The sequence below is a fragment of the Nomascus leucogenys genome, chromosome 12, assembly GCF_006542625.1.
Source record: "Nomascus leucogenys isolate Asia chromosome 12, Asia_NLE_v1, whole genome shotgun sequence".
NCBI lineage: Eukaryota > Metazoa > Chordata > Mammalia > Primates > Hylobatidae > Nomascus > Nomascus leucogenys.
The window spans coordinates 60,885,175-60,903,945 of record NC_044392.1 but is presented as its reverse complement, the minus strand read 5'-3'; the positions used below and the strand labels follow the sequence as shown (position 1 = coordinate 60,903,945).

The window sequence follows — 18,771 nt, the reverse complement described above, 5'->3', positions numbered from 1 at the left end:
AACTGGCATAGCGTCTGACACACAGCACTGAATAAAGGATGCATTTATCAGTGCTGTGACTCCCACAGAGAGGTGTGGGGTAACATTCTTGGGCACAAACTTCAGTCCTGGTGTCCTTAATTAATACCATAAGCAGGTGGCATCACTACCAGAAGTTGGCGTACCATCTTTCCCCAGGGCACAGGGGACTGTGACTCCGCATTGCTTCACTTATTTCACATGGAATAAGGCCAAGCCACAGAAGTCACTGGGAGAGGGCCTCCCAGAATCCCTGAGGTAGGAACTGAGCCCCTGGCCCTACTCTGAAGGCAAAACCATCTTGTACTACAGGTAGGGTAGGAACCTTGGTCGAAGCTTACCTTGTGTCCTAGGAGCTCCTTTGGGCATGTAGGTTGGACCTGTTCGGAGCTTTCTTTTCCACAACACTGAAACTAGAGAGTCAGAAAAGAGACTTCAGGACCAGGCGGGAGGAGTAGCAGCTACAAGTCTGGGCACCCTGCTAAGGACTGGGGTGCCGAGGCGGCAAAGCAGCTCCGAGGCCCAGTCACTGCAACCCAGACTGCTATTTCTGGAAGGAGAGCGAAGAATCACATAATCATGCTGGCAAACCAAGAAAATGACTTTGCTAAAGCCATCTGAGTTAATGATGGGAAGACTCAAGGCAACCCAAACAAGGCAAGAAGCTAATTGACAGTGTCTGTGTAAATTGCTACTTTTTAGAAAGGGGTTGGGGCTTTAGATTCCTTCTTTCAGACTGGGAGTCATTTAACCTGCTGAGGAGCTCAAGTTTTATGAGCTGCAGAAGGACTCATTAGCTGGGAATAGTCTGGGAAAGAGGGGAGACGTGGCTGCAGGAAATTCCAGGGTCCAAAAGACCAGATGTGAAGATTGGCCAGCAAACAGGTGTCCTGCCTTGGGCTAGCTGGCCCTTTAAGACAAAAGAACCTGTGTGCTGCTTCAGGTCCTGGGGGCAGCTGAGGTGAAACTGTATAAATGTATAAATGGTGGCCACTTTCCAAGACATACTTGTCCTAGACAAGAACTAGGTAGCTGAAAACACCTGGCCCAGGAATTCACAGCTACTTCTTCATATCACAGTGTCTAAAAAATCAGAATAACTCTGGCCTGGCCCATCTCCTCTGTAAGCCTTCCGTGATTAACTGCATGTAGCTCTGAGCACTCCACGGACAGCACAGTCCCACTGAATGTTCCAGAAGGGAGTGTAGCCATCTCCTGTGACCCTTCATTCTACAAATGAGGGAGCTGCGTGGGTATCAGGGAGGCCAAGTAACTTGCTCAAGGTCACAAGGCTGTTAAGTGGCAGAGCTGCAGCTAGAAATTAGCTTTTCTGACTTAAAGGTCACACTTGTTTCTGTTACACCACAATGCTACCCTCTGACAGAGCCTGCTATTTATTTGGGCTCCTTTCTCCGTAACCTTGTTTGTGCTCTTTTGTCTCTTTGGGGCATGTGTCTTTTGGGTTCATGCTCTTCTGTCTCTCTTGTGAACTCTGTGTGATAGACATCTTTCCCTTCTAGGGTTCCACACATAATGCAAACTCTGGCCCTCGAAAAGGCTAAAATAGGTGGTGCTACTTGGCTTCACTGAATTTATTTTTATTTTTAATTCTGGTGATTGGTGAGAACCTGGCTCACATATAATCTTTAGAAGCTGTGATTTTAAGGAAGAAGTGAAGTTACTCACTGTTGAGTGGAAGGTGATGAGTGTCCCATTGCCTTTTCCCCTGTCTTTAAGGTAATCATTGTAAGCCTCTTCATACATGGTCTGAACATGTCGGATAGCCTGAAGAAATACGAGGAAAAATGAGGGACTTCTGGGTGGGAAGTTTCAAACATTCTCCTTTCATCAAGGAAAATCCCCTCTTCCACACCTTTCAAAAATACTGCCTTTCTCATAAGAATGATACAATGGACTTTGGGGACTCGGGGGAAAGGGTAGGAGTGAGGTGAGGGATAAAAGACTGCACATTGGGTACAGTGTACACTGCTCGGGTGATGGGTGCACCAAAATCTCAGAAATCCCCACTAGAGAACTTAGTCATGTAACCAAACACCACCTGTTCCCCACAAAACCTGTTGAAATAAAAAAAAAAATACTGCCTTTCCATAGGTATTTTAGGATAATTCTGCAACATATGGAGAAGATTATAGTTTCTGGCGTTTCTAAGATGCTTTTGAGGATGGAAGGACAGACTAACCAGAACAGTTTTCATGGACTAGAAAGATTTCTGACAGTTCCCAAACCCAACTGGGCTTCAGCATCAACTGGGCCCCAGATTCCTGGGCTCCACCCAGGTGATTCGGATGCATAGCTAGGATCCGGACTTGTACATTCCTGTTACCCCATTGGTTAAAAGCATTCAAATCTTTTTATGACATGACTTAAAAGATATTCATCACCAAGGAAAACTTTCTACATTCAAATATCATATAAAGCTTACAGAATGCTTTTTCTAGTATAAAAACTTGTGATTTCAAATCCACAGATATCTCAACAGGTCCTAAGATCCCAGTCTACTTCTGTATGTAGCTGAATTTAAACTAACCTATGAACACAGCCAGTTACTTTAGAAAAATTCAAAAGGAGGTGACATTTACTATGCTACATGTTTACTGTTTTATAGTCTAAAATAAGTTCAGAAACATAATATTAATGACACAGGAGTTAATGTGAAATACAGCAAACTTAAGTTTCCATTCTTTCTCCTTTTCCATTCCATTCTCTTCTATCCCACAGTGTGTTTTACAGAGGAAGAAACGCTACTTCCTCTGTGTGTCCTCCTGATAAGCTATTCTGGACACCTAGATTTGGGCAGCAAATATAAACTGGCTTCACTAGCCCACAGCAGGGCAGGCCCTGCTCTTTGAGAATGAAATGGACCCATCCAGGCCAATCCTTAAGGACAAATGGCAGTCTGACAGGGGATGAGAATCCAGATTCTTTCTCAAGTCTGTACTCTAACTCTTACCCCATTTCACAATGGGGAAGAATCTTAAACTAGAGATACTTTTTTTTTTTGGTTTTATTATAGACCACTTCATAAGTCTAATGGAAGATATGAACTATCTCCCCAGAAAAATGTGAGCATGTATATATGCCTGCACACTCATATATGTATATGCTTAGTTCTGCACACCACTTCTAAGTTAAAAAGTTCTGTTTAAACTATAATAATGGGGATTATTTGGTTTCTTAACAATATTGTGGGTATCAATATTCTAACACTTTTAACCATCATAGAAAAACATTATAAGTAATTTTACTTACTACCCCCTTGCCTATAAAAGCAAATACTCCAGTGGTTACTTCAGCAGCAAATATCACCAGGAGGCAGGTAAAAAACTGTAGAGGGGAGAAAATACTAATTTCATTAATTCAATACCTTTTCAATTTATATATTTTGCACCTTAGTTTCCTTCTGTAATGGCTAAATCGCTTTCATGTGGTTCATTCATTCATTCATTCATTCATTCAGCAATTGTTTATTGGGCATTTATTCTGCACCAGGTACTGTCCTTGGTGCTGAGTATTCAGTGGTGAACAAGATAATATCCAAATGTCTCTGCTATCACGGACCTTGGATTGGACAGGGGAATATATGATAACTGTGTAAAGAAGTTAAAAAGTGAATAAGTTCAGGTAGTGATGTAAAAATCCCACCACCTAGAACACCACCTGGCACCTACGTGCTCAGTAAATACTTGATGAACACAAAAGACCTAGAAAGATATAAAATAAGGTCAGGAGAGGGAGAATCACTGATGCAGCCTGGGCATGGGGAAGGGGGTGACTTGAGACTCTGTGGTCTGGAAAGGCTTCTTTGAGGAGATGAGTTGAGGGGGTGTCCTTCTGGATGGATTTCTGTTCTGGTCTATGGATTTGCTCTGATCAAACTAAGTTCAGTGATAAACAAGACAGAAATGTGCTCAGCAGTAGGAGAAAGAGAAGGAATGAATAGCAAAGAAATAAGTTAGACATTTCACATAGCAAGAGATCAGAGGCTACGGCCAGAGTTAAAAATCCAAAGATCATAATGACTAATGAGAGATGAGAGGCTGCCTAATAAAACTGCTGTTTCTGACTCCCCGTGGAGAAATATCAACACTTTCTCTCCTTCTGCCCCTCTTCTTCTTTTCTGTTTCTCTCAGGCTACACTGACATTGAATGTATAGCAGTTAATTGAAACTATTTGATATTTTTTTTAAACAGAGGTTGCTTGTTAAAATAAGCCACAAGAGGGATTTTGGTTGTTATTGATCTCAAACATAAATGTTTCCCTTGCAGATAACAGCATTTCCCTGGCTATAGAAACCTTTCAGCTGCCTCGCCCACTGTGAAATATTTTTTTTAAAGAACAATCATAGTCCTTCCTTACAATTACTAAGTACTTTTACTCCCAAAACATCTTTACACCAATGACCTCATTTCTTTTCATACTTCCCATATGAGGCAGGAACAAAGATAATATTTTTTTTCTTTTTTCTTTTTTCAAGACAAGGTTTTGCTCTGTCTCCCAGGTTGGAGTGCAGTGGTACAGTCATGGCTCACTGCAGCCTCCCAACTCCTGGTTCTTAAGTGATCCTCCCGCCTCAGCCTCTTGCGTAGCTGGGACCACAGGTGTGTGCCATCACACCCGGTAGAGACTAGGTCTCCTGTGTTGCCCAAGCTAGTCTTGAACTCCTGGGCTCCAGAGATCCTCTTGCCTCAGCCTCCCAAAGTGCTGGGATTACAGGTGTGAGTCACGGCACCCGGCCCTAGGTAATATTATTCATATGTAAGAGATGGAGAAACCAAGACTGAGGGAGGAAAAGTGTGTGCCAAGGGCTCAGAGAGTCCACGTAGGAGCTGGAGCCAGGGGCCAGAGGCACTGACTCCCTTCAGATGCAGGCTGCTCCCTCACCCCCACCCCACCATTTACCACCACGCCCCACTTACTGATCCAAGCACACATTGCGACTCCCGCATGGCTCCACAGCACCCGAAGAATCCCACGGCCATCATCAGGGCCCCGGCTCCAACCAGAACATAGAGCCCTGTGGGGAAGAGGTCAGAGGAAACCATTGAGAGCCAACCGAGTGCCTCCACGATCAACTAGGCTTAAGACTCTGGGCACTGCAGAGCATTCTAATAGTACCACAAGGAGGTGCTATTCTTACTGTCATGTTTGACACGGAGGAACTGGGCCCCAAAAGATAAAGCGATTTGCTTAAGGTCATAGAGCTGGTGTTTGGCAGAGCCGGGAGAAAAATAGCCATGAGCCTCAAAAGCCTGCCCAACACTCCAACTCTGTCCTGTATCTCTAGTGATGGAGGCAGCCATCATTCAGGTGGGGATTTCATTTACTACTTAGGCAAGCCCCAGGTACAGTTCTTACAGAGAAAGAAAAGGGCAGAAATGTTCTGGTTCTGAGAGAACTAAGCCAAGCCTTTTTGTATTTCCTTCTGTGATCCTGAGATAAGTTAGAATACAATATGGGACCTGGCACTTGTCTTACTTGGAATCATGTTAATGGTCTCTATTTCATTTTTTGCATTTTACTCATATGAGTCACCTGGAAACCACTCTCATTAATAGGGAGGGTGAGGGCTGGTGCCCTGCCTCTGTGGGGAACCCCTGGGCCTGGCATTCAGGGTGCTTCCTGGGGCTCCTCTGGGTTGCTGATGGTGGTTTGTGGGCAGATCTGGCAGTTTACAGACCTAGTAGGAGCCACAGGCGAGGCTGCTCTGCTTCCTGCCCCACCCGGATCTGGCCTCAGCGTTCTTTTCAGGGCCCTGAGGCCTTGTTGCTCTGCAGTCCCGAGGTGGGTATTTATTTCCTGCTGTTCCAGCTCTACCACCTCCTCCCTTTCCCTTTTCTCTAAAAGAATAATTTCATGAGGGAATGGATGTGGTAATGTGAGAAATGATATCATATTAAAAATAATAGTGTTGTTGGCCCCACTGCCTAAACACTTTATTGTTCTTAAAAATGTCTTTCACCAAAGGTCTAATATCCAGAATCTGTAAGGAACTTAAACAAATCAACAAGCAAAAGGCAAATAACTCCATTAAAAAGTGGGCAAAAGACATAAACAGACAATTCTCCAAAGAAGACATGCAAGTGAGCAACAAATATGAAATAATACTAGTCATCTCTAATCATCAGAGAAATGCAAATCAAAACCACAATGAGATACCATCTCATACCAGTCAGAATGGCTTTTGTTAAAAAGTCAAAAATAACAGATGTTGGCAAGGGTAGGAGTAAAGGGGACACTTCATACACTGTTGCGAATGTAAATCAGTACAGCCACTGCGGAGGGCAGTTTGGAGATGATTCAAACAACTGAGTTGAACTACCACTCGATCCAGCAATCCCATTGCTGGGTAAATACCTAAAGGAAAATAAATCATTCTACCAAAAGGGTACATGTTCACTGCAGCACTATTCACAACAGCAAAGGTATGGAATCAACCCAGGTGCCCATCAATGGTAGATAGGATAAAGAAAATGCGGTACGTGTACACCATGGAATACTATGCAGGCATAAAAAGAACAAAATCATGCCCTTTGCAGCAACATGAATGCAGCTGGAGGCCATTAACCTAAGCAAACTATTACAGGAACAGAACATCAAACACCGCATGTTCTCACTTATCAGTAGGAGCTAAATATTGGGTACACATGGACATAAAGATGGGAATGATAGATACTGGGGACTATTAGAGGGGCTCAGGGGTTGAAAAACTAACTATTGGGTACTATATTCATTACCTGGGTGACAGGTTCAGTCATACCCCCAATCTCGGCATCGCTCAATATACCTTTCTAACAAACCTGCCCATATACCCCCTGATTCTAAAATGAAAGTTGAAAAAGAAAAAAAAAAAAAGTCATTCACTGTGTTGCAATGTTTTCAAAGCTCTCACTTCCATCATCTTATTGGCTTCTCAAAACAACCTGGTTAGGTAAGCAAGGACTATTATTTTTGTTTTACAAATGGAGGTCTGAGAGGCAAGATGGCTGGCTGCAGGCAGGTTGCCCTGGCCTGCAGCCCCAATTCCCATCCCACATTTCTATTTGACCACCCCACAGAAGCAAGCTGGATGCAGGGTGGCAGCAACAACACCATATTCAGTTCCTTCATGGAATGTCTCCTGGTGAACCACCTTGCTGCAGAACATGCCCATTGCCTCCCATTGCTACTGCCACAATTGCTACATGATGCCGTTTGCAGATCTATCATGAAGTCACAGCCTACAGACAAGTTTCCCCCCAAATCCTTATCCATCCTATGCTCCAGCCACCTGGGCATTCACCATGATCTGACTGTGCCCTGCTCTTTTCCATTTTGTGCTTTTGCAGGTTCTCACATTAGTCTCTCATTATAGATTTCAAGTTGACAAACCTTATTCATCCTCTCTAGAACATACCCTGTACAAGGCAGAATTCTCAGTCAGTGTGCGTTGGATGAGTAGATAAGACAGAGAAAATCAAATCAGTTCCAGGCTGGCTGGCTGTCATCACCCATCTTTGCTTAGAGATATAGGCTGGAAACAGGTCTCAGCAAACATCCACAAAGCAACTACATAGCTGGGCTCTCCAAAGCCAAGCACATGAGGATGGTTGCTTCACACCCCAAGAAACCCTGGCATATAAGAAAGAGGGAGGCTCCTGAGGAGGTGGGAGGCTCACTGGACAGGGGCATAGAGGTTTGAGGAGGCCAGAGTTGCTCCCCACTGTAAATGAAACTGTCTGCTCCCTCAGGCAACAATACTTATCCTTCTGAAATAATGAGCTTTTCAGGAAAATGTGCTTATTGGAGCACTATTTCATTCTTAGGCTATCAGAATCCCAGAGCTCATGGCAAAAACAACCTGAAGCTGCCCTAGCAGCTTCAACTTTGAGGCCTCTTCTCAGCCAGCTTCTGTTTTGTATGTGTGGGCCTGTGACTCAGCCCAGCTCCAAATGAACATTGCTTGCTGGAGCTGAAGGGAAAAGCAGAAGAAATTCTACAAGAGGAAAGGTTCCCTGGGCGTGCTGGATCCAGTTCCAAATCTGGCTCTAATACTCTGCATGCCATAAGGCCACCTGTGGCTTCCAAGGATACTTTATCCTTCTTATGGTCTGTCCCTCAAAAAATAGCTGCTGAATGTAATTAATTAATTTACAGCCACATTTTTAATTCCAAGATGGTTACTGTAGAGCCTTCTCCTTCCCACAGGAGCAGGTGTGACAAACGTACGACCTACTTCCCAAATCCCTCGTGCTTTCCGAGTCCTGTTGCCTTTGATTTGAAAAACAGAAAACACTTTGAAATTACATTTTCATCATGAATAGCTGGGCTTTGGGACGCCAGTGATCTCTGTGACATGCTACCACAAGTACTTTCCCTGGGACACCTTCTTTTTTAAAAATTAAAAAGTATTTAAAATTATGTATTAATATCTTAGTGATATATAATAGTTGCACATATTTTGGGGGTACATATGCTATTTCAATGCATGTATACAATCTGTAAGGATCAAATCAGTGTCACTGAGATATCCATCACCTCAAACATTTATCTTTGTATTGGGAAGTTACAATTCTTCTCATCTAGCTACTTTGAAATATATAAAAATTATTGTTAAATATAATTTCCCTACTGCTCTATAGAATACAAGAATTTCTTCCTTCTATTTAACTGTATTTTTGTACCCATCAAGCAGCTTCTCTTTATCTCCCCACCCCCCTACACTCTGCAGCCTCCAGTAACCATCAGTCTACCCTTGGCCTCCATGAGATCCTCTTCTTCAGTTCCCACGTGAGTGACATCATGTGATATCTGTTCTTCCTGTGCTTGGCTTGTTTCACTTAACATAATGGCCTCTAGTTCCATCCATGCTGCTACAAATGACAGGATTTCATTCTTTTTATGGCTTTCATTCTTTGTATGGCTGAGTAATACTCCATCGTGTATATGTACCACATTTTCTTCATCCATCCATCTGCTGATGGACACTTAGGTTGACTCCATGTGTGGGCTATTGTGAAAAGTGCTGCAATAAACATGGGAGTGCAGATGTCTCTTTAATTTACTGATTTCCTTTCTTTTGGATATATACCCAGCGGTGGGAATGCTGGATGATAGCTCTGTATTTATTTTTTGAGGAACTGCCATACTGTTCTCCATAGTGGCTGTACTACTTTATATTCCTACCAATAGTGTACGAGACTTCCCCTTTCTCCAGATCCTCGCCAGCATTTGTTATTCTTTCTCCCTTTGATAATAGTCATTCTAGCTGCGGTAAGATCTGGAACATGTTCCCAGGCAATTCCATCACTCTTTTCTTAGGTTTCAGAGTCTTCTTTTAAGCTAGAAACATCATTTTAGGTAACATAAAAATGAGAGAGAGCCTCCTAACGGCCTACTGGGATAAACTCGTTTAAAAATCGTTCCCCCCTTTTAGGGACTGGATGTGGTCATCAATTTTAATGGCTTTCTAGCAGCAGATGGTTTTACATAGTCTGCTAATTACCATTTTTTTTATCTAAAATTTTTTATGTCCCTACATTTATGTCCCTTCACTCTCCCTTCCAGTATCCCCTGAATGCATATAATAATGCAAATATCTAGAATATTGAATACAACTTAGTTTTTGGGAAGGGCAAGTGTTTCAGATTTAGGATGTTTTCACATTTTGGAATGTTTGCATTACACTGGTCGAGCATTCCTAATCCGAAAATCCAAAATCTGAAATTATCCAATGAGCATTTCCTTTCAGAGTCAGGATAGTGCTCAAAAGCTTTTGGATGTGGGGGAATTTTGGATTTTGGATTTTCAGATTAGGGATGCTCGATCTGTAATAATAATAGCCAATATTTACTGAGGGCTCACCACAAAACAGATACTATGCTTAAATATGTTCGTATTTCACAGCTGAAGAATCTGAGACACCAAGAAATTAAATAATTTACGTAAGATTGCATAGCTAGTGAGGGAAAAAATTGGAACTGAACCTAGGGGAGCGTACTCTAAAGTGCACCCCCGAACCCCTATGCTTTCATTTTAGCAGTAACTCTGAAGAACAATAATGCTCTTAACTAGAAATTGGTTCATTTTGCAATTTATAAATGGCAGTAGAGTTATTTTTCTTCTTCCTTGAGAAAAGTACTTGAGATGTCTAGAATTGATGATTCCTGGTTTTTCCTCTGAAAGTACATGGCTGGGAGCCAGAAATCCAGGCCTGCCAACTATGGCTTTAGGTAAGTCTTCCTATTCTTCAGTTTTGTTAGCTGCAATATGGAAATGATTGTCTATTCCAACTTCTTACAAAAATGCTCTGGAGAAATTATCTCAACAATGTAAGCTACAACACCTCTCTGGTATCCAGCTACCATGGATGTCAGGTACAAGCGAAAACCAAGTGGAAAAATATGACCAGCGTGAGTCAGAGTTTTTAACAAGCCAAGCCACCCCCTTGGTGTTCGGCACTGGAATGCTTTCCTTATACATAACATCCAGCCACAATCAGAGCCAGGCTTGGAGACTCTGAGTTCCACAGGGAGAGACAGCTGCAGTCAGGCTGCGATCCTGGAGAGCCGAGTGGCTCCTGTGTGTGTGGGCAACCCCTTCTTGGAGAAAACCTGTTAATATCCTCTGCTCACAGACATGACTTCATGCACCAAGCACACAGTCTCTCCAGTTTTCCAAGGGCTGAGGGGCTCGCTCCTACTCTGTAACTCTAGAAAGAAGACCCCTGGGGTGTCTGCCCACTCCAGAGAGAGACTGTAACAGGAAGTCAGATGGGCAGGTTGCTGGAATTTGGAAGACACGGGGGTTTCTCCCGAGTGCCCTGAAAGAGACTAGCGTGGACAAGGTCTAGGAAACACGGAGCAACCCAAGCCCTCCTCTGCCAGCGTCACTCCTGCCAGGTCCTCTCTTCTACCCTTAGCAACCCGTGGACACAGAGACTTTGGAAGGGCCTCCAGGCCTTGGCCTGGATGCAGAGGGCCCTGAGAAGAGACACAGGTAGCAGCCAGTCTGACTATCCTCTCGCCCTGTCCTCATGTCCCACAGCTGGATCCTCCTGCCCTGCCCTGCCCTGGGATTGACCACACCTCTGGCTTGGAGGTTATGTCCGATCTTTATCACAGGAAGAAAAACTCGCTCCATCCCCAAGGAAAGAGAACCAAGGATGCCAGAAAGGAAAGCTTCCCCCAGAAGATGGGACAATTCCCTTACAAAGTCTGGCAGTCATCTACCCCGAAGCAGGGACCTAGACTGTCTTCCTGGGGTTCCTCTCAGAGAGGAGAGTCAAGGCTGGAAGGGCTTATTTCTTTAAGAACCATTTGAACGTGCCATGCCTGTTTAGGACACTCTTTAACAAAGGGGTGATAAGAGTTTAATAGGCTGATTTATCTGGAACCTATTCTGGAAAGGAAATACCCAGATCAGTGAATGGTGCCCTGTGACAATGGAGTGAGATTTTCCAAACACTGGGCCTGCTTGTTTCCTAAAGTGCTATCACCTCATACTGTATGTTGTGTAAATCCATAAACAGTATCCTAGTGTATTTTCCTTCTTGTTTTATTGCTGGAGAGCAGGTATCTTTCTTATGTGGAAAATTATTTACTGAGGAAAAAATGCCAATTCTACAAACATGTCTATTGCTCTTTCTATTTATATTATAAGACATACTTGAAGGGGAAAAAAGGTACCTGACTTCACAAGGACTTCTTGATGCCACTATCCAGAGAGGCAGCACCGGGAGACAGAGCAAGCACAGACCTGGCTGTCTGCAAACCTGGGTTCCAGGCCGAGCCCCACCAGGAGGAGCTGGGAAGCCCTGGCTGACTGCCAGCCCCAGGTGCTTATCCACTGCCTGTAGTTTCCTTATTCTGCGTGATGCTAAGTTTCTACGACGACCCACTTCTCTGAACTTTGAGCATGGATCGTGAGTGCCTTTACCACCAACCACTCTGGGCTGCCTTAGGGAAGGGAGATGTGGTAGACGAGAAACGAAGGGTGGGTAAACCCATATCATGCCCTGTGACACCAAGAGCAAGCAGGAGGATTCAGGCCCTGCTGTGGCCTGCTGTTTTCCCTGCCCAGAATCCACTTCTTTTCTCTATTAGGTAAAGGGAACTCCTCCATTCTCAGCCCATGTGGTTTGAGAGGGCTGACTCACCTCCAGCTCGGTAGTGGGCATGAAGCCCAGGCATATGCCCACAAGCAGCTGTCCACAATGACAAGTTCGAGGATGAGCACGAGGTCCAATATTGCCAACGAGAGTTAGGCCTGGGGCGTTAGATGGATCTGTTAGAATGAAAAAAGCATGTTCTACTTCTGGAGTCACTCTGGAGGTGGAGCCTAGAGCCACTGACAGCCGTTTTATCACATGGAGAAGAAACCTGCCTAAGAATGGAGCCCAAGGAAAGCAGGGCCAAGAGATGGCTCCAGACTGGACTCTGGTCACATCGTCTGAGACCCTGAGACCAGTATTAACCCTTGACCTTTCAAGTATGTGAGTCAATAAAGGTCTGTGTTGCTTCAGTCAATTTGAGTAGGTGTCTGTGATTTGCAATACTAAGAGTCCTGATAGACAAGTCTGTAAAGATATGACATAATGAAGAATTCCTCATATCTCAGGCAGTGTGCGTATTGTTTGGTTTAGATTAGAAACAAAAGCAGGAATGTGTGTGTAGAGCCAGTTCAGCCTCCGGCTCAACACAGGAATCTCCTGAATGAAACACACAATTCTGATTCTTGTCACGATAGTGGTTAAATACGACATGAAGGAGAGCTCACTTTCATCTATGGAAGTCTATTCAACCTTTTGATGTATCTAATCATAAAGGTTTTTACGTGGAACTGACATCTAGAGCTGTGAAATTGTTATCAGCCTTTTGTTTCTGGAGAAACACAGACTGAGGCTGCTCCCAGGGAAGTCTTCCATCTGTAGCGCCACACAACGGCCCCTCCCTCTGATGGAGCGGGGGGGCCCCTTACTTAGACCTGTAACTCAGGTTTCCATGAGAAAGTCATGAATTATTACTGAGAGGTTTGACTCTGCCTCTCACTCATCTCTTTTGCCATTTTGATTTCTTCTGTCCCTGAGTTTGATTAGGCAGGCTTAAAAATGTTTAATAATGTTTCTTATCTTTCTGTTTCTTTCCTCTTAATTCCTTCTGCAATCACTGTGGGTTATACCCTAATTTGTCAGGCCTGATTATATCAATAATCTGCCATTTTTTTTTTCTGTCCTGGGATTCCCCTTTCATTCTACTTCTGCTATAATAATCTCTTTAAAATGCAGTGCAGATCATACCCTACCCCCGGCCCCAAATCATTCTTCTACTGTTTACCAACTTAACCCTGACATTCAAAGTCCTCTATACTTGTCCCCTCTCCCTCCCCAACATTCCGAATCCTACTGCCCCCCATGCCTCAGTCCTCAGACTCCAACAGAGCCCCCGGCCCACCCGGCTTGCTAATCCTTCCCCACAGCCATTCTTTGTGCATGCCTTCCCCTCAGCCTTTCCAGTCCCCATTTTTCCTCTTCTCAATTGATTACAGCCTGGTCTTTAAAACCTAACTTAAATCCTTCTTTCCTTACCAGTTTAGAATGACCTCTAATGCACCCACTGCAAATACCACTTAGCTGGCATTTAGTCACATGCTAATTTTTATTGTGATTTAAATTGTGAAGTCTGTGAGTCTTTTCATTTATATTACAAGTTACATGGGGGCAGTTACAGAATTCTTACACACTTTTGTGTGACGGCAGAGCCCAGGACTGTGAATGCTGGCCAATGGATTATATTTAGGTTATACTGATGGGTTATATTTTTTTATCTCAAATATCCTTGTCCTGTGCATACTTCCTGGAAACCATGTGGGTAGAAAGGAGCATTTCAGTTTTATGTCTACGGCAGATTCCTCTGCTTTTTCCTTGTCACAAAATCCCAATCTCGTCAGTGTCACAGGTCCTGTGGGGGGCCCAGGCCCCTCTCCAGGCCCAGGGGAGGGTATGAGGGTGTGAATATCAATTAGTCAGAGATCCAATCATAGTAATTAGCTTCTTGGCTATGATTGGTTTAGGCATGAATACAGAATGCAATTTTGACTAATAAGCTGCAAGGGGAAATGTGTTGGGAGATTCTGAAAAAGGTTTTACTCATTCAAAAAAGGGACCATATGAAGCAAAATTTGCTTTGTTCTCTTTTGGATGTTGCTGTATGAGAACATGATGCCTGGAGCCACTGCAGTTATCTTTTAAGGGGAGATGTCTAAGGACACTGAGGACAGCAGAGAGGGGGAAAGAACCTGGGCCCTTGATGACTTTGTTCAGCTCTGAACGAATTCTGGAAAGTCCCCATCTCCAGACTTCTTTTACTATATTTCATCACTGTCTAGATGATTTATTTTTTGGTATATTTTAACAATGCTGAAATTAGAATGCATCTTTTATGGTATGTCATAGCTAAACTGGTAGCATTTTTTCCTTTCTTAGTGGAACCTAAAATTTCCTTTCTTAGTGGAACCTAAAATAATTGAGTGTTTTACAGAGAGCCACATCTATGATTTCCTGAAATGTGGAATGTCCTTATTGTTATCCATCTTTAGTAGGTTTTCTGCTACTCTCCTCTAAAAGTATCCTAACTGACACAGCTCTTTTCCCCGCAGGAGGATGCTGTGTGGGAAGAGTGTTTGGAACAAGAGGCAGCACAGCTGCAGGCTGGCCCTTCGGGAGGATGTCCCTGCTCTGAGTGGGGCCTGTGCTCTCTCTCTCCTGGAAGACACTCTACTCTTCTTGTGATTTAGAGCAAATGACCCGTGCAGGATGCTCCTCCTCCCCGCCACAGAGGTCACCACAGCAACTGAAGCTTACTCTATGGCTAGTACAGATCCTAAAACAGCCAGTATATGGGGGTGCCACCTCTAATGACAATTGTCTTGGGCTTTTTGAAATCTAGAGTCTTAGTCCACTTAGCTGGGGAATGAGAAAAGGCCACAGGAAATGCTAGAAGTAGGTCAACTAATCCCAGGGCAACAATGCCCAGCCCCTACTAAGAGCACTGCCTTGGGGGTGGAGGCTGCACCCCACCCCACACTCCTCACCCCTTCCTACTGTGGCAGGGGCAGAGCTATTGCCCCTTCCCGCTGAAGCCTCTTCCCAGGGGCAGCCCTCCATCTCCTCTCCCTCCATCCCTCCTTTCCCTCATTCTTCTCTCTCCTCCCCTCCTCTCTGCAGTCCCTCGTCATGGAGAGACTGAGATTAGCACCTTCTAACCTGTATTTTGAGTTATGTTTTTTCCTAGACAATTTAAAATATAAGATCACAAAATAAAATCCTACAGGGGTCCTGTGTCACCCCAGATGGACTAGTGAATGACACACTTGTGGTGTACCCACTTTACTCCAGGGGCAATAGGGAGTTTTCTCATTCTTTGAAATAAATTTTAGCTGCATTTCCTTGAGACTTCTTTCCTTGAAACGAAGCACAACAGGCTGCTCTTACTGGCCCCAGACTCCCTTGATTTTGGAGGGCGGAGGAACAGACCATGTGAGGGCAAGGGGAAGGGGTCGCAACAGCCTCTCTACCTGTCTCCAGCAGACAACCCGGAGGACTACACCAGTGCACAGGGGCTCAGGGGTGGCTCCTTTCAGCCTCTTTCCCTGCCTCTCTGCCCTCCCCCTCCCACCAAAGTTCAAGTGCAGCTTCTGCTCTAAGCCTTTGCACAGCCCCATCTACTCTGAGCTGGAGCTTAGGAAGCTGGAGTCACTCACCCACATAGAAATACTCTGGGGACTTGTCCTCTGATGATAACTCCTTTACGGCACCTCCGAACCGAAACCATAGTCCAAAAGCAATGACGGCCGATCCAGCCAGCTGGAAGGCAAATGACACTGTGTTTACAGTGGAAGGGGAAAGAGCATGCACAGATCCGAGAGCAGGCTGTAGGCACAGGACGCTGATGAGGTCACCCCTTTAGAAATCACTTAGACCACCCTTCCCATTTTACAGGGGAGAAAATGAAGGCTCAGAGAGATGAAGTGATGTGCACGAAGCCCCTCAGGCCCCTGATGTGACATTGGACTGGGTTTTTCTGATTCTGAAAGCAGGGTTTTTCCATGATGCCAGGCTGCCCTGTGGTTATGGGGCACACACAGCACAGCCAGGGAGGTGTCTCAAAAGCAATGTTCCAATAACATTCCCTCTGGAAGGCATGTGCCCGCTGCCTTTTTGTCCCTTGCTGGGCACGTCGGATCTCTTCACCCACACCACAATGAGAAGTGACTACGTCTCAGCTACCAGGTCACCAAGAGCAAGATGAACTCCAAGACCTGGGGGAAACCCACCTTTCTAAATGGGAAGAAAATACAGCAACCTCAACCTCAGAACCCACCCACACCTCGTGAGTGCACAGTCCCCAAATAGAAAGCGGTTTTAGGGGCATCTGTAACCCTCTCCCCCCATCCTATATGGTCACTGCCTTGCCTGGGGATGGTTTTGCTGGCAGGGAGATAGCCCAGTCTTTTTTTTTTTTTTTTTGGTTGCTATTTTGAGTTTCCATGGAAAGTGAGAAAGGAAAAAATAATTTTCTGAAAAAGCGTGGTCTGTGTGCTGTGTGGCTCATGGAGAGGCTGAGTGGCTGCCGCAGGCAGTGGCTGGGCAGGCTGGCGGCTGGTAGAGTCATCACCCGGCTTCCTTTCCTTCCCTACTCTGAAGGCTTTTGTGAGGCTCAGCATGGAAGTTGGAAGCCCTTTCTGCCATCTCAGGACTGTCACTGCTGCGTGCCAGCAGGCTCTAGCCACGGTGTTTTCTCTCCACAAACACCACTCTGGAATTTCACTGTATCAATCCATCAACAGATATTTACTGGGCACCTTCTGGGCCCAGGGCACCATGGGAAAGTAAGCAGAGATATAAAAATAGCCTCCTAATTCTGCTGGCCCATCTAGTTGCTGTTGGGCTGCCCTGGCCTACCACTGAATGAACACTTTAGAGGCTTCCCCTGCCCAAATACAGCAGAGCACACACAGATGCTGGGAACAGGAGCATAGAGGATGGAAATCAGAGGAGCAGAGGTCTAAAAGGAAAAATCGCACCAGAGACAGCATAGTCCTTTTTATACAGGAGACTTCTATCTTGCCAGGCAGCTTATAAAGGACCCGGAACTAGCCTTCTGGACGATCTGGCTGGATTTCTATGAGGACTTTATCCCTCTTCTCCTTCTGTCTCCCAAGGCCAATCCCCTTTGTGGCCAGCTGCTTCAGAAAAGAGGTGTGACCTCAGTGAGGAGGAGTCAGAGGGGCAGAATTCTACCAGCTGGACTCTCCCTTGTGGAGTAACTAAAAGTTTCCAGTACTTAGAGGAAAGCACTAATTGGATAATGTGAGGGGCAGCTAAAGGAACCGGGATCAATCAGCTTTTGAAAGACGTCTGCATTAAAAAAAGGGTGGCATGGCATGGAAACATATTGAAAGGAGTCTTGCTAAAACATTATCTATGAAGGGCAGGATTCCAGGTGACTTTTTTCCTTCTCAGTACATTTTCTAAGTTCCCTGCATTAAGCATGTATTTCTCTTGCAACTTAAAAAATATATTTTTAAAGTGTTACATGGTAGTTTCTATGTGCAATCCAGAAAAGGTGAGGAGAGTCTTCTTGGGCCATGCTTTAACTTGGGAGGACACCAGCTTTGAGGTCCTCGCTGTTCCTGTGTAGGAAAGAGAGCAATGCCCTTGGTCAATCACCTAGGTTCCTCCTAGGAGCATTTGGAGGCTGCCTGGGACAAGTATGCCCAGCAAAGCCTCACAGGCAACCCTGCACGCCCTCATCTCTGTGGCGACTCAATGGAAAGACAGAGTTTCCAAATACAAAGCAAGACCTATTGACAGAGGCATCAGGCCAAAGCCAGCAGCCACCGAGCAGACTATGGAGGAGGTGACTTGTCCCAGGGACACCCTACCACGAGGCCACATTTTTGGAATCTCTGTACACAAACTCCAATTTATAGCTGTCTGGGATTATCCTCCCAGACAGAATACATTTGTCCAGTTCTGGCACAGATGTGTTTGATGCATAACGGAAAATTAAAAGAGAGGTTGCAATTTAAAGCCATCGGGCAATAGGAAAAAATCTGCGCTTGCTCATCCATGCCCCTAACCCCAAACCACACGGGTTTCCTCCTGGGTCAAAGAAACTGTGGCTTAGCTGAATGTCATCACTGTGTGGAAGGGAATCCTCCCAGCAGGCTGCTGCCGGCTGTGTCGGGGATGCTGTGGGTAAGGACCTGGCCAGGGCTGATGCTGCTTGTGACAAGAGACAGGGTGATCACTGCTTTGGAAAGTGGCATTGGCACAGACCACACAGCACTTTAGTCCTTTTTAACTCACCATTCCTGTAAGATTCATGGAATGCTCTGTGTTCACTGGGCTTTGGTTGGTCTATCACACACTAGAAGTTGCTTGAAAAAAATTCACACCAGTTCCACTCCAGTCAGGAACAAAGTGAGCATGTCAGTGTCACTAAGTTCTCGACATTCCCTGTATTCCATAGAGCTGGAGGAAATGGTCTCCCCAAAGACCTGAAGGAAGTCTTCAAACTCTCTAATCCTAAATTTTAACCCAATGGGGCCAAAACTGCCTCATGCCCACATTCTCTCTTCTCCCTTTAATCTCAACCCCTCTTTTGCATTCAGACATAACATTACACCTCAGCCAATGTTAAAACAAATAAGAAATGGGAGGCTACCATTTTTTTTAACCTTTCCTTCTTCTG

At 44.9% G+C, this 18,771-nt stretch overlaps 1 protein-coding gene across 1 annotated transcript in view; it reads right to left on the bottom strand.

The window, feature by feature from the left end:
- Positions 1–18,771, bottom strand: part of TSPAN2 (tetraspanin 2) — a 43,545-nt gene that overhangs the window by 11,131 nt on the left and 13,643 nt on the right. Inside the window, exons 2-6 of the mRNA XM_003268026.4 lie at positions 15,776–15,878; positions 4,957–5,054; positions 3,289–3,363; positions 1,705–1,803; positions 360–431 (exon numbers count right to left, since the gene is read on the bottom strand). Of these exons, the coding sequence (XP_003268074.2) occupies positions 360–431; positions 1,705–1,803; positions 3,289–3,363; positions 4,957–5,054; positions 15,776–15,878 (447 nt within the window). The remainder of the gene's footprint in view (positions 1–359; positions 432–1,704; positions 1,804–3,288; positions 3,364–4,956; positions 5,055–15,775; positions 15,879–18,771) is intronic.